The sequence below is a fragment of the Toxotes jaculatrix genome, chromosome 13 (genome assembly GCF_017976425.1).
Source record: "Toxotes jaculatrix isolate fToxJac2 chromosome 13, fToxJac2.pri, whole genome shotgun sequence".
Taxonomy (NCBI): domain Eukaryota; kingdom Metazoa; phylum Chordata; class Actinopteri; family Toxotidae; genus Toxotes; species Toxotes jaculatrix.
Window position 1 is genome coordinate 9929505 of NC_054406.1, and position 23085 is coordinate 9952589.

The 23085-nt window shown below is 42.3% G+C and overlaps 1 protein-coding gene across 3 annotated transcripts in view; it reads left to right on the plus strand.

The window, feature by feature from the left end:
- Positions 1–23085, plus strand: part of jarid2b (jumonji, AT rich interactive domain 2b) — a 106292-nt gene that overhangs the window by 32512 nt on the left and 50695 nt on the right. For all 3 annotated transcript variants that reach the window (XM_041053376.1, XM_041053377.1, XM_041053378.1), the window contains exon 2: positions 17301–17427. In XM_041053376.1, the coding sequence (XP_040909310.1) occupies positions 17301–17427 (127 nt within the window). The remainder of the gene's footprint in view (positions 1–17300; positions 17428–23085) is intronic.

Consider the following 23085-nt stretch of genomic DNA (forward strand, 5'->3'; position numbering starts at 1 on the left):
ATATTGCACACTGTGAACTTATGTGAGCGCACACGCCACTGCGCCACTCCGCCACTCCGCAGCCCATTGCTCTGTTCAGCATTAAACAGACAGTGATTGATCTACGGTATGATTGTTTATTTTGCCGTGCTGTCAGTGATGGATGAAGATTTGCTCACATTTGAAAAGTCTGTGTGAAATACGGTGGAGAGCCGGGGTGGGGGGGTTGTTTTAAAATCAACTTCCCCAAGGAGAAATTCCAGTGGGCCTCTGGGACCACCTGCCATCGTACCTTCACCTCGTCTTGAATTAAATGCCCCCAGTAGTGCACCAGTAAATCAGCAATCACCATTTTAATAACTCTGTCAGATTGTAAACAGGTATTTTCCTCATGGTGTGGATTGTTTAAGTGCCACAGAAACCAGCTGAGCGTGTGCTGCATGCTGCATGTGTAGAGGTACTTCATTGCCCTTTATTTTCAATCTGTATATGTATTCAGCTTTTGAAAAATTCACAGAGATTACAGTCATCCTGAGATCGACTATGGTCATGCTTAATTTCATACCAGCTTCTCTAGCTTCTCATTCAAATAACAGGCTATAGGCTAATAAAAGTTTCCCTACAAAGCACCATTGTCTTTGCTGCCATTGCTTCAGCATCTCAAGCTTGTGGCAACATACATTCACCTGCAAATGTGTGGCACGTCTCTTTAAAATCCCAAATCCCCTATTGATATTCAGTGGGCTCTGTTGTCCTCTACTGATGCCAGTTGATTGAATTCCTTCATCCCTACAGAGCACCGCAGACAAAACTTCCCTGTCCGCAGATGATAGCCTCCGAGCAGCAAGACATTTCTAACACCCTCTTCAGTTACCATCCCCCCAAGAGGCCAAAAAGGAACCAGTGTGAATGAATAGAAAGGGGAACTCGAGACACAATGCCTACCTGTCCTCCCTCCCTCTCTTCCTCTACCAGCTCCCCCGTGACACCCCTTTTTTTCCTCTTTTCTTTTTCGCTGGCAGAAACTGTCTGACTCCTCCGACTGCTTTCACACGGGCAGATGGCTAGATCGGGAGTTTCTCCAGCCCAGACTCAAAACAAAATCAAACCCCAAATCCTTCCTCTTCCCTGTACTAATATATTTCTTTTTTTCAGATTTTACTCATAACAGACGCCTTGTTTGTCTGCCAGTTTTTGTAAACCATGGAAACCAGGCTTCCCCTTTCTCACATCTTATTTCTCCCTTTCAAAAATGTTCGCTTTCACGTGCCAGAACATCTCTCTGAATCCAAGCTCATTTGAAGACAAAAGGGAGATGGTTTGCTTCTGTCTTCTTGTCTCTTTTGAAGCACCAACAACTTTTGCACATTTCACATCATTAGTGAGGGCAAGGTTCAGAACGAGGTCAGCGAGCTTTCGGCTGCGAGCTTAAGTTCTAACATGCTGTGGAGAAGCCCAGAGTTGTATCGTTCAGAACGACCCGGTTTAATAGGTCATATTTTTATATTTTGACTGACTGGAAACTGAAGAATGGTTTTTGGGACATTCTTCTCCAAGCTTTAAAGATTAGAAGCAGTGATCCAGGACATCATGGCCCTGCCAGCTTTAAGTTAATTTGCGATCAAGCTGGTGCAAGAAACTTGATATGATGTTGGGCCAGGAAAACTAAAGTTCCCATTTCACCTTTCAGTTTTAAATTAGAACCATGTGACCACAACCTCTTGTGGGCAGAGGATTTGCTCCCCATCGGCAACTGAAAGGAACCTCTTTCTTTTCTCTGTGCGGGTCTTCCACTGCACTTTGTCATGTAAAGAGGCCCTTATCTGGCTCTGGTTGGGGGTAAAGAGGCCAGGAGAGAAATAGCAAGCTGGATCCCTGGGGCCAACAGAGATCGACGCATGGTAAATAAGTGACTGTGATTGACGGGTCCTTTCAGCAGAGAGGCCTAGGCCCGCCCACTGATGTGTCTGCCGGGAGGTCAACTTTGACCCCTTCAGGCCACCTGCTTGCCCCTGACCCTTGACCTTTAGCTGGACTTCTCTGTTGAAAAGCCCAGGATATTCTTTGATGAGTAATTAGGTGGTTGTTTTTGCAAGTCAACTTTTGTGTTTCTTTTTTTTTTTTTTATTTATTTGTGTTTTTCCACACATACATTGACCATATATCAACCATTGTATAGTATAATATATAACTGACATTATCTTTGTTAGATTTCATCCCTTCTCCTCTTAGTCCACTTCCAAGCCACAGCGCTTTTTTTAAAACCTGCACTCTAAATACCCACATGACCCCATTTTACTGCTAAAAACACTAATCCATCTCATTGAATGTTTAAGTTAATGATTTCTCATTTGGCTCGGGCACCCCACCTCCCACCCACCTAGTGTGCTGCAATTTCCGCCATGTCCTTTGGCTTTCTGCTGTGCTCCTTGAGCGTTACGTTTGTTTCACTGTGTCTCGTGAATGGCTGGCCAACAATGACAATTTAATGGATGAAATGAGGGCTGGGAAGTGTAGCGATTTCACAATTTAATTTCCCTCATTCAGGCTAAATTGGGCCACAGTGTCAGGGTAAATAAACAGAATGCATCTGGACTGCAATAAAGGGAGTCAAACGGTGAGAGGGTGTGTGAATAAGAGGTTGCGCTGTAAAGGTTGCTTTTTCCATTCCCCTGTGAACGGTTATAGATTTATTACAGAGTGCTTGTCTAGCACTTTGCTTGTGGACTAGCATAGTGTTTTGAATGGTGCAGTAAATAAAAAGATTTTAGCTGCCTGTGTGTATGTGTGTGTGGATTTGCTTGTGAGTATGCTTATGTGTTGCCGCCTCTCATTACTTATGTTACAGATTCATTGTTGTTTGCAGTTTCATCTAACTTTATTGGCTGTGATTGGTAATTTTGGCAAAATGGAAGTCTGTGAGATGATTTTGGCTCCGGTCCACTTTAGCCCACTCGCTGAATATTGCCACTCGTTTGGGATATTGCACACCACTCACAGCTGCCTTTTTTCATAAGGCTTATAACTGAAAGGACGTGAGATGTTCTTTGTCACCAGTTTCTAAGAAAAACTCATTGGTATGTAACAGGGATTGCAGAGGCCATAAAGCAGCCATTTTGTTGAACAAAACACTCGGTCATGTGTCTGTGTGTACATGTACATGACCTGTGTTGTTATGTGAGTTTGGAATTATAAAGGTGGACTTTGCAATGTGTTTGTACACTCATGTACTTGAATGTGTGTAACCATTCAAGATAAATATCATGTACATACTAGGACGTTTAATACGGGATGAGAAACAGGATAGAGTCATCACAGAATGAGCCACATAAAACAAAAGAGCATTACGACACTCACACACTCCCTCCCTTTCCTCTCTTCCCTTTGATATTGAATTACCTCAATGACCAGGAGAGGCAACAAAGTAATGACCGCCCTTTACTACTGACCCACAGCAGAGCGTCCCCTTAGTTCTTTTCTGAATAACTCTGCCGACGTCAGCTACCCACCATGCAGTGCAAGCCTCTGTGTGCACATGGAGTCTCATTTCCATAAGGAAAATAGTTCAGTCGACCCAGAGCCAAAGGATAATTATTTGCTTTGTTAAATTGGGATAATTAACTTGTCACCCAAGTGATATTTGTGGCTTATTCACAACAATTTGATTCATTTTTCCCCCCTTTTAGCAATGGGAGACTGAAATAATTGTGTTGTCTATGAAATAATAGTTATGTTGCCTAATTATTGCTTTGTTGGAATGGTCTCATTTGTCTGGCAAGTTACATGAAAAATTGCACCAAGAGTATTGTTAATAGCATGTCATCAAAAATACTCCAACTGCTGAGTACCCAGTCTTTAAAAATTGAACATACATTCTGAATTAGCTGAGTTTGTAGTATACCGCTTGTTGCAGACATTCAGCGTTCTTGGCGGATGAGGTAAATTTAGAAGGCGGGCTTTAGATATATTCCTGTTCATTGCAGTTGAAAAGGATGATGTGTAGGAGGTTCAGTTTCCTGACTTATGTGTTTCGGCTCAGATTTTGATTCATATGTAAGCTACTTTTGAAGGCATATAATTAACAACCCACAACTGTGCATGTGCGCGCACACACACATACACATTCACACACACACACACACACACACACACACACACACACACACACACACACACACACACACACACACACACACACACACAGAGATAGCACTGACTTGCCTGTCAGAAGTAGCTGCTAGGAGAAGGGATGGATGTGCACCACTTGGCCCTGACTGTGCGTGTGTGTGTGTATCTGTGTACATAACAGTACACAGTCAGCCTGTAATGATCCAGACGAACACTTGTATAGTTTGAGCTTTAAAGTCTTTCAGTGACAGACTTGTGTATCTATGTGTGTGTACAGTGTAGAAAGGGTGCTGTGTTTTTACGTCCTTGTTAGTGAGATTGTCAGCCAGAGAGAGACTTGACCTTACATGGGCTGTACAAGCTACTCTGTTGTTGCTGTCATCAGCCCCAGTCACACTGATGGAAAATGGCTATCTTTGCTTTGAAAGGAAGTTAGAGCATTGCCTTTTCTTTTTCTTTTTTTTTCTTTCTTTTTTTTTTTTTTGAAGTATTACATTGATTGTGTGGCTGGTGTGGAATGATCAGCACCCCAAAAGAGTCGAATGTAATTTTAAATACAAATGTTATTGCTATCACATAGACTAACGTTTGCTAATCGTCAAAGGACAAATCATGTTAATGACTATGATAAGTTAATGATTTCTACTACTAAACCAGACACCACCTTCAGACAAACAAAGCTGTCTGTACAGTTGTAGAAAAGTTGTATTATTCTATAGCGGAAGTTTAACCTGAGAATCTGACCTTTTGAGTTGAGTTTATATCTTCCATTCCAAGGTTATCCACAAGCCTGGATTTTGCAGTGTGTTTTTCATGTTCTCATCTTGGCTCAGTTTGGTTTGTTTATGGTCTGTATGCTCACGCCATCTACCACTGCAGTAATCTGTGTGTAGACACACACACACACACACACACACACACACACACACACACACACACACACACATATATATATATATATATATATATATATATATATATATGTATATATATATATATATATATATATATATATATATATATATATATGTATATGTATATGTATATATATATATATATATATATATATATATATATAGACACACACCTAGGGCATGTGCATACAGTTGCATACACAAAGTCAGACTAACCCTCAAGTGACTTACCCATAAGTGTGCACACGCATCAGGGCCAACAGAGGGCATTTCAGGACACACACATGCACAGAGCACTGCCCCACCTCCAGCCTGGCTACTTGTCGCCCGCGTGCCCCCACCAGCCGTCTGCCAACAGGCGGGTTAATATTGCCACCAGCTGCAGAGGGGGTGATGCCAACCAATGCCAACCGGCACCAGGCCCAGAGAGGCCACACAGGAGCCACTGTGTGCTTCTCTTCTCTTCTCTTCTCTTCTCTTCTCTTCTCTTCTCTTCTCTTCTCTTCATGACACTGCTTTTTTTGCTTGTTTACATAGTTTTTCTGCTATTCAAAGTCAAATTTAAATATAAAATGTTGCTGTGTTTGTGCTTCCATATATGGGTCAGTGTGAATACATGGATCCAGTCCAATCAAGGGCAGTCATCCATCTCAGTGAACAACACTGGACAGTATATTGGCTGCATGCATGTGTTGGAGAAAGAGGTAGTGTGGGATGCAAAAATGGAGTGGTGCATTATGGGCCAGTCATGTGAATGAGCTGCTCCTGGTCCTTCACTTGAGTCAGTTTTGTCTTACACCTTTTTTTTTTTTTTTGAAAATGTGTCTCTGTCAGAACAAGGCTCTTTGTTTTTCTGCCTTGGAATAATTCTACATGCTGTATCATGAGATTGAAATATGGTGTTACTCTGCTGCTGCTGTTACTAAAGTCTGTTGTGAAGGCTGATACATGCTTCTGTGAAAATACAGGTTAATGCCTTTGTATAACAATGCTGAAAGGAGGTTTTTAGGTAAATATCACTCAGACTTGCAGAGGAACCAATGTACACACGCCCAACATTTCATCAGCACATGACGCCTGTGGCCATTTGTGTCAGACTGAGCGGATAAAGGTGTAGCTCTGAGGTTAGCCCAAAACCCACCATAACAAGCAAAAGGCAAAAGCACAAAGCAATGTGTTATTCTTTCCTTGATTTAAATTAAATTTTATTAGACATATTTTCTGGGATTGGAGGTTGTTACTTCATCATTGAATAAGATGTTACACCAAGATAGTGGTGGCTATAAAAAGCTTTATTTTTTGTTATTTTTCTTATCATTGTTCAAAAATGTAAAACACATAAGGTGATGTTTGGGTTGTCTGATGAGCATGAGGGAGTTGAAACTGTTGTCAAAACCATTAAAAGTATTGGCACCATTAACGAATTGTAGGAAGGAAAAATTACAAAAATAACTAAAGCAGCTGACCATCACCTGTGGTGAACTTTGCAAATTCCTGAAATGAACATTGCTCATTTATACCCACAGGGCTGCTTTTGTAAATTGTTACACTGCAGGCACAATGCACACTGTTAGATCAGATAAAGGAAACTGGTGTCTTGTGTGTGTGTTTGTGTGTGTGTAACAGAGAGCTGGGGGTATAAAGAAAAAGAGGTTATTTTGCGGCTACAAAAACGGTATGTAACTTAATTCATAGGCCTGGCCAAGAGTACTGCCAGAGTGCTGCAGCAGCACACACAAACACACACACGCAGATGGATGCTTATCGATTTTTCCAAAGACTTAATCGCACTCACATCAAGAGACACCACCGTTCAGTGTATCTAAAAATGATTGCGCTGAGATTGAACTTTTGGTTTGAAGCAATGCGAGGAGGGCACAGGAGATGAGAGCGGGCCATGCTGCTGAAGTGACGTCTTTCTTTCTTTCTTTTTTTTTTTCTTTCCACAAATGAACTCATTTGGGTTGATGTAACTTGTGTCTCCCACTACACAGTTATTTAGCTCCTCAATTGTGTGGGCAAGCGGTGGCCCTTTTTCACATGCTCAGTATCTTTTTATGTTCTGGTTGTGGAAAGGGGAATTAATGAGTCTTTCTAGTAAATCAGCTTGTCTGTGCTCGTGCAAAATTCTGCAAGGCCAAATGAGTGTAAAGCCTCGGGCTATGTGTCGTTGTTGTTGTTGTTGTTGTTTTGTAAATGTGCCTGCATGCACGTATGTTCTAGTGCTTGTGCGCTTCTTCCTGCCTGATTGTTTACAGCCTTACCTAACTGGATTCCAGATGTAAACCTACAGTCAGTTTGATGAGTTTGACTATCCAAGGCTAACATACAGACTTTCTAGAAGTTCCCCTTCGGCGTTGTTCTCACAATAGCTCGCTTCCATACACATGGCATCTTCCCCTAGTAGCAGACGTATGCTGCATAAACTGACCAGAGGCCGGTGGTTTTCTGTGTGTTCGTACAAGCCTGCTAGCCTGCAGGCTGTTCCTGTCAGACGAGGCATGAGGCTAATGAGGTTACTCTGTTTCCTGTTCTGCTTTCCTGTGCCCTCCTTGTGTTTGTGGGAGTGGGAGGGCTTTAATTCTGTGGTAGAATGTGTCTACACACTAACTTGCGTATGCTTTGAAACATGTTGTGCGTATGGCTGTATGCACACACACAGAATATGCAATGTATAAAGGCAAAATGTGGAAATCGGAGAAGCTATAGAATAGAGAGAGCCCAGTTTATTTCCAGTATGTGAAACAAGATTAGGTTTTGATCAATTTTTAAAGCCAGCCTTTTGTAGGTCCAACAGCAAAAAACTGTGACTTTGCTTGTCACTATGTACATACAAGTGTTACAGAAAACTATCTTAGCCACGCAGGTTTCTTCCATATTGTGCTCTTTTGCATAGCTCATATACTGTTACATACTGTTAATACACTTGAACACAAAGGATTTAATTTTGACTTCAATATAAGTAAATGAATGATCTGTCAGGAACTTTTATTATGTGGAAGGATTTTTCTAATCTCCAGAGACACACAGCGCCTGGTGTCATGTTTCCTGGATTTCCTTAAGCTGCACAAATCTAAAGAAATAAACTATTGCTACTGATATTTACTTCATATTTGCCTTTGTTGAGCAGCTGGTGTGTGGAGGTAAGAAGGTTAGAAATGCAGTTCTGTTAAGAGGGATCAGCAGCAAGGTCTTCCAAGGCTCCTGTGGGAATAGCAGGGAGGCGAAGGAGCCATTGTCGCTGCTACCATGATGAATGACAGCATGCTGGGGTCCGTCGTCAATCAGAACTCACTGTCCACGTGACCACGGTCACTGTGTGTGCGTGTATCAGCTCGCAGTGCAGGGAACTGAATCAAACCTTCGGTCAGCAGCTACCAGCCAAAGTGAAAATGATACCGTGACAGAGTTGGAGGGTAAGTGTGTTGAATGAGGCTGTTATTATTGAATGGGAGCCATTTGTTATGCAACCTGTCAAATCGCAGAGAGCGCATGCACACAAGGGTTGCTTTATGCTCTATTTTAACACACAATTCTGCCATGAGACCGGTATTTTAGCCTTTTGTAAGACCAGACATGGCCCGGCACTCTCAGTCTGCCAAATGCAACTTCAGAATATGAAGAATTTTCCTCAACTGTGCCCTAAAAACCATGGCAACAAGGCTGTGAAACTGACAGAGACACCAGTGCAAAGCTAATACCACACTGTTACTTTAACATTTCACTTTATGAGAGACTCTTAAAATTCCCTCAGCAACAATTCCACCATCCTTCCTTGGCTTTGTGGCACCGAATGAACAGGAAAACAGTTGCTTTGCGCCTGGGCTTTTTACTGTATAACTCCTCTGGTGCTGTGTGCCACGCACTGAGACCGGAAGCAAACGTTAAGAAACTCCTTCCACGTACTGTTAGATAATCTGTCAATACTGCTATAAATGCAGTAAGTGTTCCAGGAATGTAATAAACAAACCAACTGTACAGATTAGTAAGGATTTAATATTTTTTTCTAATTAGTTGGATATTCATTCCCTTCTGTTACTTTGTTTTCTGGTTTATAACTCCACAAATTAATACTGTCTGTTTGTTTCTAAACACATCTCAGAGTTAATAAAAAAAATTTGGTCGGAATTAGGTGAACAGATGGCTCAAGTAAACAACTGATTACATTTTGGTTACATGGTGTTGATCTGGGACGTTTTGTAGTCAAACAATTGGCTTTTTAAGTGTTGCGCTGCATTCATGTGACAGCGGAAAAGTCAGGCAGCTGGTGTTTTCTGATGTGACAGCAAACCACTGCATTTGCTTTCATTTATTCAAAATGAAATTGAGAAGAAAATAAACAAATACACAGGATGCAACTTTACAAGTTGGGGAATACTTTAATTGGCGGAGGCTCGGGCTCTACCGAGAGGCTTCTTGTTGGTTGGTGAGTTTGGTGCTTCTTATGAGTGTGAGAGAGAGGTTAAGGGTCATAACAGGGGTCAGTTGGTCACATAGCCAGCGTGGGCCAGTGTGGGTGGGCAACCCAGTCAATTTAAATCCCTTATTATGCAGCCAGCTGGGCCTGTTCTGCTCACACACACATGCATACTCGTACACTAACAGGCCCACGCACACACACACACAAACACAGGATCTTCAAAGCATTGTGACATTTATTTCTTTCAGTCAAAATAAACTCAGTCACAGTCTGTATTTAAAAGCTCTCTCCCTCACTCCATCTCTCTCTCCCTCACTCCATCTCTCTCTCCCTCTGTGCTCCACTTTTACCAGGCTGATAGCGTTTCATGCTCGACAGGGCTGAATGGCGCTGGCAGTCTGTCACTTGTGTACGCTCAGATAGATTCAGACGGTGTGTGCGTGCTTGTGTGGGCAAATGCAGACAGCTGATATGATTGACAGTGGAGACACAGGAGGTTTGTGTGTGTGTGTGTGTGTGTGTGTGTGTGTGTGTGTGTGTGTGTGTGTGTGTGTGTGTGTGTGTGTGTGTGTGTGTGTGTGACACTGAACTCAGCAGGAGAGACCATCATGGTCAGGCGGCAGACAGAAGGCATTGTTCTGAGAGAGAGAAACATTTATCTGCTGCATATGTAAGTGCAGAGGGAAAATACTCAAAATCTTTTTGAGTATCTGAGCATCCAGAAAGCATCTGCCTGTTTCTTTTCATATTGCATTGTTCCTGTTTTGTTTTTGTTTTTTTGTAATACTTCAGTTGTAATACTGTTGATATTGGAGGAAGTTGTGTTCAGCAGCGTTTCTGCTTATGGGAAATTTTGTGGTTTAAGCCTTTTACATGATTGCAGAAGGTACCCTCAAGCCCATGTGGCATTCCTCCCCTTCGCTGCAGATGGAAATGCTCTGGAACTGTTGGGGCTATCCCAGCATGGCTAGTTTAAAGGGAAGGCCCTGTGGCTGCACATGCACACACGCATTCCGATGTAGTGAGCTTTTGGTGTAATGAGGCGATTATATAGGGCCTCTTGTCCGCGGCAACCCCACAGACCCCTTTTCTGTTTGCCTGTTCTCTGAGCTAAGCATCCGGTCTTCTTGGGGCTATAAGGGACTTGGGGACCAGGACATAGGATTGGAATGTGGGATTTGTGAGCGAGCACGTGGTTCGTAGTTGAGGAAGTTGGTATTGTTTAGCAAATCATGCTGATGTTAGAACAGTTAAAAAGCATGTCACATGTTGTTGCTCAGTGCCTGAGTGGTTTCTGGGGAGCCGAAGCCATCACTTACAAAAAGTGAGCAGTGGGCATGAAAAAAAAAAACATACTTATTTCTAATTACAGATGAAAAGCTTTCATGTCAGTTTTCTAATGAATCACTTCTTAACAAACATGCTATGTAGAGGTTTTTGTTTCCATTTTCATCTTTCACTCCCAAGATTGCTTTGAAGAACCCTCCAGTATTGTGGCGGGCACAATTTGGACCTATTGCTGCATTGTCAAGGCTTTCTTTAATACTTTGCAGTTGTATTTGTTTCTCCACAGGGCCATAATAAAGATGTCTTAAATGTTTCTAATCCACGAATGATTGGTCGTGACCCTACGAAAGGGTACAGTGATGTATTTGGCAGTTAAATAATTGTTATCACTGTCATCTGCACTCCTTGCAGCCAGTCATCTGGGGCCCACGTGTTGGTGAAGGAGTGAGAAGGATCACGATGTGGAAGGAGGAAGAGAAAGGAAAAGAAAAGGCAGTAGTAGGGTAGAAACTGTCCTGACTACTGGATACAATAACCCAGGCTTTGTTAAAATAACATTTCTCCTCCCTCCATCCTTCCATCCATCCATCCATCTCTCCTCTAAGGGGAAATGTGTGTTAGAATAACAGATTTTGGGCTGGTTTTGTAGAGCAGATCGCAGCTGGCGCGTGGCCCACATTCCTCTGCCATGACATACGCACAGTCGGCAGCAGCAAAGCGCTATTTTTAGAGTAGCTAGTGTGAACGCTTGCATAGGCATACACGCAGAAATGTACGTACATGTGTGAGTGCGTGAACCCATACATATGTATTAGCTCCAAGATTTTGCTTTATGTGAGTTTGAGTAAGCAAGCATCCACTACCTGAGTAGGTGGGTAATGCTTACCAACATTTTGACTAATTGTGGCTTTGTTACCTTGGTGTCTACACCAAATATACAATAAAAACTGAAGTACGCAAAAAACTGCCAAACAGGTTTTATCTGCTGTTTAATCAGTGGTTTCTCTTGTACAGTACGCTTTGGCACGTATGAGCTGCAGAGCTGACGTTAGCGTGCCTTGGTTTTCTGTCGCACTTTTACACACAGACCCAGTGCACAGCACACACACAGGCTCTGTGGTGTTCTTAAAGGCACAGTATGTGTTTTTTCAGTGAATGCCGTTAAAAAGCAGTTCCATACACATTTTCAGTGAGCATTTCTACAAAATGCTGCTGAAGTACTGCTTTGAATTTTCAAGTCCCTGGGTGTTTTTGTACTCTGGTAATAAAATATAGTTAGGACTGGTGTTTTTGTTGCGTGAAATGAATCCATTGTTTGTGTATTATATTCTCATATGGGACTTCAACAAGGTCTCAGGGGAAATTTATATTTCTGTCATTGATTTCTGCTGAAAAGATGAATGGTCAGCTCTGATTTTGATGGTAAAAATGATATTTTTGTCTATTTTTTCTCTTGAAGTTTTCAGAACTCGATATCATCCCCCTTCTGTCTATCTATCTCTCTCTTCCCTTGTATCTACAACTACATTCAGGATCTTTTTTCGGCATCCACTGTTACAAACAGCCAATGCAATCCACTTGTTTCTTCATCAGCCATCACTGTTATTGGATTTGCCTGCTTTGCAGGGAGGAATGTTTGAACAAGGCGGAGGTTATGAAGTGGAACCAGCCCCACTTTTCATCCAGTTAGCTGAACAGATACAGATGCAGTGATAGATTTAATCCTGCTCAGATTCTTGCCTTCTCATCATTGGCACAGAGCAGTACGCTTTTTAAGATTTGCTGAATTCCTAGAACAGTTTTCAAAATTCTGTTTATTCACTTAGTTGTGATTGTTTTGTTGTTAGTAAAACTTCCAGAGATGAGATGTTTTCTGGGTATTTATTCACTGGGTCTTTTCTCACTCTAATGTGCATATTTTCAATATAATCTTAGTTTAATCTTACAACAGAAATGATTGATTATGAAAGTAATTAACAGAAACCGTTGCTGGAGATCACATTACATTTTCAAGCATTAAAGCTTGTTATGCTCAGGAAAAGAATTTAAATGTTACAAGAAGCAGAAACTGCAGTGATATTTTCTTTCCTTTGGATTTCATTTTTTTGCAGAACTTTTATTGGGTAAAGTGTTTTAAGAAGCCCAGTGGGAAAGATATAATGTGGGTATACTTCCTAGCACTGTGCAGTGCATGTTGGATTTACTGCAACGTGTGTGTGTGTGACAGAGTGAGAGAGGCAGAGAGAGAAAGGAAGAGATGTAATGATCTATATATGGCATACTTTTCAAACACCTATGGATGCCTAAAAGGTGTCTGTCTGTGTATTTGTGTGGTTTTTGCAGGTTGGATTACCTGTGTATTCCAATGGAGTTGGGTGTGGGGTTGTCAGGTGACAGTAGGCACACAATGTTCCTGATGCATCTTTTGGTTACACACACACACACACACACACGTGCAGAGAAAAGGTCCCTGCGCTCATTAGTGGGATTCCACTAGCCTGATGGGAGCTGATCGGGGTGTAGATGTGTGTGTCGGTGCCAGGTAGTGCTCGGCTGGCATTGCTCTGTCTAAGAGCTGTCTCTAAAGAGCTCTGGCAACACCTCAAAAACTCACACACACACCCTGCAATGTCTGAATGAGACACTGAGAAGCAACACAATTTGGTTTTATTGCTTATTTGAGTAGATGTTTCCCTTCCTCTGTCATGCTACACTTACCCTCTGGCAGGCATAGTGTGAATGTCTTAGGAGAGATTTCGCATGCTATTACTGTCCCATCACCCCTCTATTTTACACCTGGAAAACACACAGACACCACACACACACACAGGATTGAGCTGGCTTTTGAGGTTGGAAATCCAGAGAAAGAAATGGAACACCTTGGCCAAAAACAGATGGCAAACTTCCTCTCAGGTCAGACGAATAGTTAACCTGCAGTTGAGCAAAGGCTGTGAAAACCCATTTAAACAATTTTCTGGAGTTTAAAGGTACAGCGGCTGTAATAGAGCAGAGCTTTAACACTCACTCTTTTTCTCTCAGCTGATGAAAAGTCAGTCAGCATTTTTTTTTTCCCATACCTCGTTGCTATGTGTACACAGCTCAGGAAATATTTGTGGCACACAGCCAACAACTGAGAGGAAACCAGAGAGAAAGAGAAATGCAGATGAACTTTGAGGTCAGTTTTTTGGAGGGAGGAAAATTTTAGCTTGTTTTCACTCTCAATACAGCTGTGTGTTCTGCTTGTGTTTGTGTCAGGTAGAGATATGGATACTATAGAAGCAGTATGTGTGAGAGTGTTTGTAACCCTGGGATATACTGTCAATGCTGTGTGTGTGTGTCAGTGTACGTTTGGCCTTATGCCACACCACGAGGGAAGGAGTGCCAGTGAGCTGTCGAGGTAATTGGTGCTTACCTGGCAGGCTTTTGCTCCCGTGCACGCACACACACACACACGCACACATACACATACACATAGGCATGCACAAAAACAGAATGGATTAGATGACATTAACTACAGGAGAAAATGGCATAATTGAATACTTGCACTACCTGTCTCACTAGTGTGTTTGTGTGTGTGTGTGCATGCACACACAGCCATGTGTGACAGTGTAATGAGGGACTGCACGCTACACACAAAACACACCCTATCAACCTCTGTCAGAGGCTGCAAAGCATCAGTGCACTGAACGGTCCGCTCTCCTATATGTGTGTGTGTGCGTGTGCCAGCATGCGTACTGCATGCAGGCAGATGTGGCTGTCACCCATCAGCTCCATCATGTGCAGACACCCAGCTTTTAATCTTGTCCCCCTGCTGCCGCCCACCCCCTCTCTGTACCTCTGCTGACGCCCCTGAGCAGACCTGGGAAATCAAAACAATACTCTGCAAAAGCTTATTTTTATCTGCTGAAGAAACAAAAAAAAATAAAACCACAAACGAAAGCATGTCAGGTTTGTCAATACTGTCAAAAAATATTAAGAGTTGTGAAATGAATCAAGTGAGTGAATGAGGTCATATCAGTTTTGTTTTAATTACATAAAGTTTTCAGTTACATGGAGATAGTAAACCATATTCACAATTATCGAAATAGTTCTTCACTTGCAGCCTTACCTTTCATGGCCCACCTGTGTCTTTTAAGTAATCCATAAAGAACACTTTTGGCTTTCTGATGCATTAGAGTCTGTGAAGTGGTGGTGGGTGACCAGGCAGAGGTTCACTGCATGATGCAGATCTGAATTTACACCCAAAACACAGTAAGCTATGAAATGCAACTGACTTTATTTTTATTTATTTTTTAATAAAATGTATTTATTGTAACAGTGCAGAAATGTGACCTTGGTAGAAGATTGTCCTGAACGTTACTTCAGTGTTTCGAACATACAGATACATCTGCACACACCTTGGTTTGATGCTGCTATAATTACCAATAGGTGGTCTGCACTGATCAGAAGACACTTTTTATCCATCATAACATCTCTATCGTGCATGTTTGTTTGTGTGTGAGTAGAGTATCCAAGACAGGGGATTGGCCAGACAGAAAGGGAGAAGACATTTACGAGCAGTAGTCATTTCAGTAGCATTTTATTCTCTGGCTGTGGGAGGATGCATAATATTAGGATGAGATTAACTTTCTCTCTTTCACACACTCAGACAGAAATACAGTTTCTGCATTTCCCCAACCACAGTCATCTGAATTCCTCTTGCTTTTTTTTTTTTTTTGAGAGCACACTTGTGCACTCTTAATGGAATGCTGTGACTGTTATCTTGTCATTACAGCAGCGATAAAACGTCTTGGTGTAATTATTTTTGTGAGGTGGAGATTTTTTTTTTTTTTTTTTTAATACCCCCCAGCCAGCGCTGATGTCACCGTGATGTCTGCCAGCCACTTAGCCGAGCCAACTTAAATGATCTGAGTCAACTGGATGATCAGAATATGATCCCACACAGGTTGCTTTTCACACCGGCCTCTCACATTACATTTGACTTAGACATAAGGAAACTCGCTGGCATGAGTCAACAGGATCAAAAATGTGTTTTATAATTCAAATCATTAGCATACATTAACTTTTTGCACAAAGACATAAAGTGTTTTCTTTTCTCAAACCTTACAGCTGAAATCAACTAGCCCCATGGCATGACTAGAGAAAAGCTATTTCCAGTTTCCATTATTTATTAATACCTCTTTGTTGTTGCTCATGTCCTAATCTCATTTCCTTTAGTCATTAGCATTGTTCGACATCAAACACAGCTGCCAGAGCAATGAGTGTAGGGGAGTGAGGGGGGAGAGAAGTATGGTTATTGCTGTTGGACACTTTCTAAAGACCCTTTTAACAATGCTTGTTGCAGTGAAATATTTTTCTATTAAGCAGTTAAAACTAAATACGAGCAATAGTATAGTGTTTTGAATAAATTGCAGCTTTGATGTGCTGTATATTGTGCCGTCATGTTTGCTTCTCAGATTGAAATTGACTGGAAAGGGGTGGGGGGGGTTGCGTGTCTTGGAAAAGGATGTGTTGTGCATATGTGTGTGTGACTTCTGGTGACCTCTGCAACAATAACATCTTCTGTCTCAGTCTCGCTGGGAGAGATTAGCAACACATGAACTCACAGTCCCATGATGCTTTTTTCATTTGCTTCCTACCTATTCATCACCATAACACTCTCCTATCATGGCATTGTGCGCCGATGCCGTCCTTCGTACATTGTTATGCTAATGTCTTGCCCTGTGTCTAGCAGCAAGCTAATGCTATGTTATGCTAATGTTGTGCCATGCTAATGTCACGATATAGCAGGAAATGGAGGGGAGGGGTGCAAGCGGAACAATCTGTATGGAGATTCCCCATTATACTAAAACTTTGTCTGTTTCACTTCACTACAGCTGTCATAACTTTTAATGCATTTCCACACTGAACATAACATTTTTGTGTTTCCCATTTTCATTGTTATTTAGATAGGTAAATGCATAATATAAAAATCACCCATTAAAATCCATATTCCTCAGACTACTAAAATATTAGCTAGCTGCAGTTATTGTTGGTGGTTTATCTTGCTTTTTTTTTTTTTTTTTTCAAATAAATGAATTCCATAGTTCAGAAATTATACAGAGCAACACTGTGTTTTGTAATTTGCTGAATGGGGTTAAAATATACAGAATGTGCTAGCATTGGCGTGTAAGGTTTTGTTTTGTCTTGGATATCTTAACAAAAGTGGCCCGTAAGCATTTCCTGACCTTGACCTGAGGTCGCACTTCTTTTATGGCCATGCTGTTTATCTGCCAGCAGAAACAAAGGAAAGCGCTCAGCATAAACAATTGTCCAACTTGCAAGGCCGTCGTGTTTTTTTTATTAATGAACTGTTGATTGCCTTGTCAGCTGGGTTTGATTTTTGATTTTTTTTTTTCCAAAGAGCAACGTGAGAATTCAGAAGTGTTTATCAGAAATATCCTTTCCCACAAGTACAGAAACAGAGCATAATAGTTATTTAGAAAATTGAATAAAGAAACCATACACACTATTTCTGTCTGTGATAACAGTTTGGACTGATATATTCTCTCTCTGTTTGGATGTTTTCACAGGATGACAGTGATGGGATCCCGTGGTCGGAGGAGCGGGTGATGAGAAAGGTGCTTTATCTCTCCCTAAAGGAATTTAGGAGTGCACAGAAACGGCAGCTGGATGGTGATGGAACCACAAACTCCAATGGTGAGTTCATACCCACATCCTCTGTGTGAGGGAGCTGTACTACTATGACTTTTCACCTCTGTTTTACTGAGACAGATGTTTTGCTAAATGTGAACTTTTGTATATTATTTTGGTAATTTAGTGTATTCACTATCACATTGTGAATGACAGGAAATAAAATATGCCCCTCTTATAGATGTATTCACTGGACACAAAGTAAAATTTCCGCCTTATCCTACAAGTTCAAACTGAAGCCAGAGGTTTAGAAACATAGTCCAATGCAAGCCACTGTCAGAACAAGTTTAATCATCTTTTCTTTAAGTGGAGATCACTTTAGACTCAGTGTATGATTTGTCACCCATCCCTTAGTTGGAAATCTGTATTTAGCCAAAATAATGACTTTGCAAAGAGGTAGAATGAAATGAATTACCTCTCTCACACTGTACTGTAAACAGACCCGCAATAATTAAAGGCTATGCTCAAATGCAGTGATGTGACATGTTGAAAACTTTTTTACTTTGTTTAGACCAAATGAAAGAAGCAAAGAACTTTGCTACTCTAGCATTTTGTGGAGTAAATGTCAGACTTGCCAATTTTGTCTGGCTTTGCTGAGGTGAGCGTCTCAGTCTCGCTCTTCATTCCTTTTATTGCAGGCGACAGTTTTATTAGTCTGTTTGCAAGTGAAAACTAAATAAGTTTTCTTTGACAGCGGAACCTGATCTTACTTTAAATGGAGAAAATCCAATGAGAACAAATGATCAAGGACTCTCATTTGCCTTTTGTTGTGGGTCAGTGGGCAGCGAGCTGTAGTCTTTCGCTTTGCTGGTTCGGTGTCTCATCCTGAAAGGAACCCTTGAACTGAAAGTATTTACCACTTGTTTTCAAATGTTGTTTGCACTTCAAGCAGAGGGACTCTGATGAGGTCTTCCACAGTGCTACACACACAAGAAAAACATGTGTAGAAGTGTTGTTAATCTTTTCCAGCTTGGACATTTACACTCACTTTGGGGTCCAGACTCATTAAAGCATGGAGCAACACAAACCCCAGCATGAATTAATACTTGAAGTTGCTTAGTTGGACAGAAATCCAATTCCAGGTGGAAGCCAGCTACAGTAACAGTTGAGGGATTTTGCCTTTGTGCCATGTAAACCTGAAACAACACAAAAAGAGTGAGAGCACAGGGGGATGAATGGCTTGTTTTGAAGCGAGCTGCCACCATGTCTTTGTTTGACACTGGTGCTCCCACCCATAAAAAGCCCTCAGCCAGCCAACAGCAGAGATTTGAACTTCACACGTGCCTCAGAAGCTATTCTCAGCTGACATTAACACAACCCAGACACCGAAAGAAAGGAAACAGGAGGAAAAAAGAGCCTCTGAAAGTTCACGCCCAGCCAAGGAAGCCAGCCAGTCATCCAGCTAGGCAGAAATGGAGACAGGCAGACAGACAGGAGGGAAATCTCTTTTGAAATGTGGCTTATCTTTTATACCTTTTTTCCCTTCCCTATTTTTTTCTTTTCTATTATTATATATTTTTTCACACCTTCATTTCTTCCCTCTGTGTCTGTGCAAAGTGCCCCCTCCCCACCCTGTAGCTAGTGTATCTCTGTGTGTCTGTCTGGCATCTCGTAGCTGCCACTCCACAGCTCCTCAGGGCCTTTTAAGCCACCGCGGGTAGCTGACCTTATCGCCTGAATAAAAATGACTCATTAGAAAGCGTTGGCGGCCCGTCGCACCGGGGGTAACGACAGCAGCCTGCGCTGACACAAAAGGGAGCCGGGTTGAATAGACGGGCCCTGCTGTTTTAGAGCATCGTGGGTTAGCAAGGCTTTGGAGGCTGTACGAGCAGCACAGTTTCCCGTCTCGCGTAGACGATGTGGTGAAACTGTCAGCCATTTTGGAAGATCACACTCAGTGCGCGCAACATCCTGAATGGGCAGCCCCTGCTGTTTTAGAGGACTGTGGGTTATAGAGTCTGGGCTTATGCTGGGGCCAGACATGTGCCACAGTTTTTGGTCTCACACAGGCGTTATTGTGAAACTATCAGCCATTTTGGAGAGTCAGACCATGCATGTACATAATCAGACACAGAGCTGGATTAGGTGCTGGATTAGAGATTACTGTCATATATAAATAATTATTTAACAGATTATTTATTGGCAGAAAGTTAATCAAGGAAAATTGAAGCAAAAATGCCAAATGTTTGCTGATTTCAGTTTCTCGAATGTGAGGATTTATTGCTTTTTTTCTGTTCATCACTATAAATTCAGGTTGGAGACACTAAGCAATTTAAAGGCATTTCCATGGGAAATTATGTAGCAGTCATACTGTAGTTTACAGAAAATAATTGACAACCAGCAATTATTTTCTTTATTTATTGTTCTGCTGATGATTTTCTGATTGATCATCAGAATGATGAGTGATTGAATGATTATCAGTTAATCATTTGGTTAGAAATAATGTCAGAAAATACTAATATTAAGGAAAGTGTGTTGCTTGTCCTAGAGAATTTTTGTCATTTGTGCTGAGAAAATTTCTTTGATTATCAAAAGAGTTGACACTTCTGTCATTCTTCTGTTTTATTAATCTGCTGATCATTAGACAAGGTCCTGTTTCAGTATATTTTCAGAAGCATCCACCATTCTGGGGAAAAGGTATCATCTGACGCAAGGAGGTTAGACCAATACCTGGCTGTAATCCTTAGAAAAGCAGTGTTTGTCTCCCTCCCCAGGCATCTGTCTCTCCATCTTTACCTCCCCACATACCTCCATCCATCCCCAACCTCCACCTTTCTCCTCCTTCTTCTCTCTCCGTCACTGCGTGACAGCAGTGGCTATCTGTTTTAGAAGGGGGTGTGGCAGTCTGTCAGTCAGCTGTATGTGTGTCTGTGTGTGTGTGGCAGTCTATCTCCCCACCCACCCAGCCTTCTCCCTGCCCATAACCAGCAATCATACCATCTCCCAAGCTACTTTACCCCTCGCTGTTGGCAGCCGTCCATCTCTGTGTCCATCACACTTCCTGCCTCTCGCGCTTGTTCCCTGCATTATTTAACAAATGACATTATGCCCTTCTGCGTCCACGCTTCCGCTCGTTCACCCACTCACCCCCTCTGTCTTCATCACAGCCATGTTCTTCCTCTTCCTCTCCTTTTTTCATCCCTGTCTCCTTCCATCCGTCTGTTCTTCCGGTTGCGCCCCCCCCCCCCCATGCAGATCTGGTTACTGCCTTCTCTGCAAGCTCCCGTCTCCTCTCTCCCTCCCGCTGCTCAATGTCCTCGATTATGTATCTCCACCACTCCCCCTCACCGAAGCCCTTCTCTTTCTCTCCTGTTCCCTCCATCCATCTCTGTCTCCCTGTTTCTCGCCATCTCCCTTGTTTCCGCTTTGTCCTTCCTGTCCTCTGCCCTGTCTGTCTTAACTATCTATAGAATCTGTCACCTAAAACCCCCCTCCCTCTCTTTCCAGTCTTCCTCCATCACCACCTCCCTTTCCTTCCCTCTGTACTGTTTACCACCCTTCCTCTCTGGTTCTCCGAATTGTTGAAGCCACATCTTCTTCCTGTACCTCCTTACTTCGCCGTCTCCCTCCGCTTTTCTCGTCTCTACCTCTCCACTCCCCTCACATCCTTCCCTATCCTCCCTCTCTATTTCCCTGAGTGCTATTGATGGAGGAGCTGGCTGTTTGCCAAAAAACCGAGAGGGAACCTGAAGAGAGGGTTTGCCCATTTCTCTGACTGTCCCCTCTCTTTCTCTCCCAGTCTCTCTGCCAGTCTCAGGACCTGCTGTTCCTTCTCGTTTTTATGCATGTCGTCCCCTTTCCTTCAGCACTCACTCTGCTGTCACTCTGCTGTCTGTCTGTATTTCCCATGCCGCTTGCTCCTTGCATGGCCAGATTGGCAGCCGTGGCAGCTAAAACACTGTGTGGGCCCTCTATTCTCTCTCTGGTGATCGCATCACCTGGCAGAGGAGGACAGATGAAGGAGTACCAGCGGAGAGATGGATAGAAGGTGGGATAAAAGGAGATGAATAAAAGAATCACAGCCAAAGGAGGAAGAGTTTAGGTATTGAATCAAGGGAGTGAAAGAGATTGCATCTGTTCTGTCCCCGCGTGCTCTTTTCTCCACAGCAGCTCAAGCCATTACAAAATCCCATCTTTGCCTTTGATGCTTTAGATTTACAGCCTTGAACTGCACAAAGCAGATGCCGTGTTTCTAACTGCACATTGTTGTATGCTTTTGTTCTGGCTTGTGGTAAGTGTCATGCAGTGTTGTGAGGTCCAATTTTGGAAGGAAGAGCAATATATTTTGGGCTATTTCAAATCCTCTTGCCAGGCAGTCAATTTTAGTATCTGCTTCTACTCTGAAAAACTTCTGGGAATGGATACTACTGGGAGTTTTCTTAAAATAAAACTACCCATTGTTTCTTTTTATATTATCCCCCGATTTTAATTGTATACAGGCATTGGGGATTACTTGCAGAAAGGGCATGAAATAGAATTTTAGTGCTCTTGTTTACAAGAGCGAAAAGGAGATTAAAGTCTTGTATAACATTAGAGTTTCAACTGCAAATTGTACAGAATTGCTCATTAATGAGAGGGAAGTTAAAAGCCACGTTATTACCATACATCTGCTAACAGAGAAACAAGTAAGTATTTTATCATTGCTATATTCACAGTCCTTATATCATTCTCTGTCCATTAGGCATGGCAATGCACTCATTTTCACATTAAGCCTGTGTTTGTAAGTGTAGTCAAGAATCTATAAGGGCACGCTCTCCCCCAGTGATTGTCCTTCCTATGGCATGGCTGCTCTGCTATAGTTCCACTTATTACTGTGGCTCACACTAATAGGCTCCTCTCAGCCCTGTGATATGCCATGTTACGCTATGTACCTCTGCTCTCTCACTCCTGCTCTCTCGAGACTTTGAGGTGAACATAGCGAGGCGATGGGCTTAGTTAAGCACGCATAAATCTGATTAGAAACCCCCCATAGGAGCAGCTATTGGGATGGCACACTAGCATTGCCCTCTGCTGCCTCAACTCCCCCCCCTCCCAAGTCTTAACCTCTGCCACAACGCCACCCCGGCCTGTTGTCATAGGTCTCCACCATCACCACCAGGACCTTGATTTTAGGCAGTGGTCCTTGGCTCCCTTCCCTGCTTGTCTGCCACACTCACCCATCCCCAGGCCTCTGCCTTCCCAAGATTCCCAGCTCTACCCCTCAGATGATCATTCATGTGCAACCAGCATATGTCAAACAACTCTTTGGAGGAATGAGGAGGCGGGGGGTAGAAAGAGCGGAGAAGGGGGGGTGCTGAAATGGGCCTCTGCCTGTTTGTTTGCGTTCTGTGGGGACATCATGCGTCAGTCATTTTCAGAGCACAATTAAAGTTAATGAGCTGCTTCGCTTTTTGCTCTGATACAAGTTTCACTGACAAAACATATCGTCCAGAAGTTGTGATTAGAATCTTTGCTCCATCTCTCCTTTGTACTGCCTTAACTAATTAATCATTTTAAATCAGTTTCCCTAAATTTCTCTTTTAAACACATTTTTCATGGCCACAGACACATATTAAATACTGAAAAATGTCTTAATGTGTCTTTTATCTTTGGAGTTTATCCTTAATGAAATGAAGGAAATATTTTACAAATGCAGTTTAATTGAATTTTCTCTTGCCATATGAA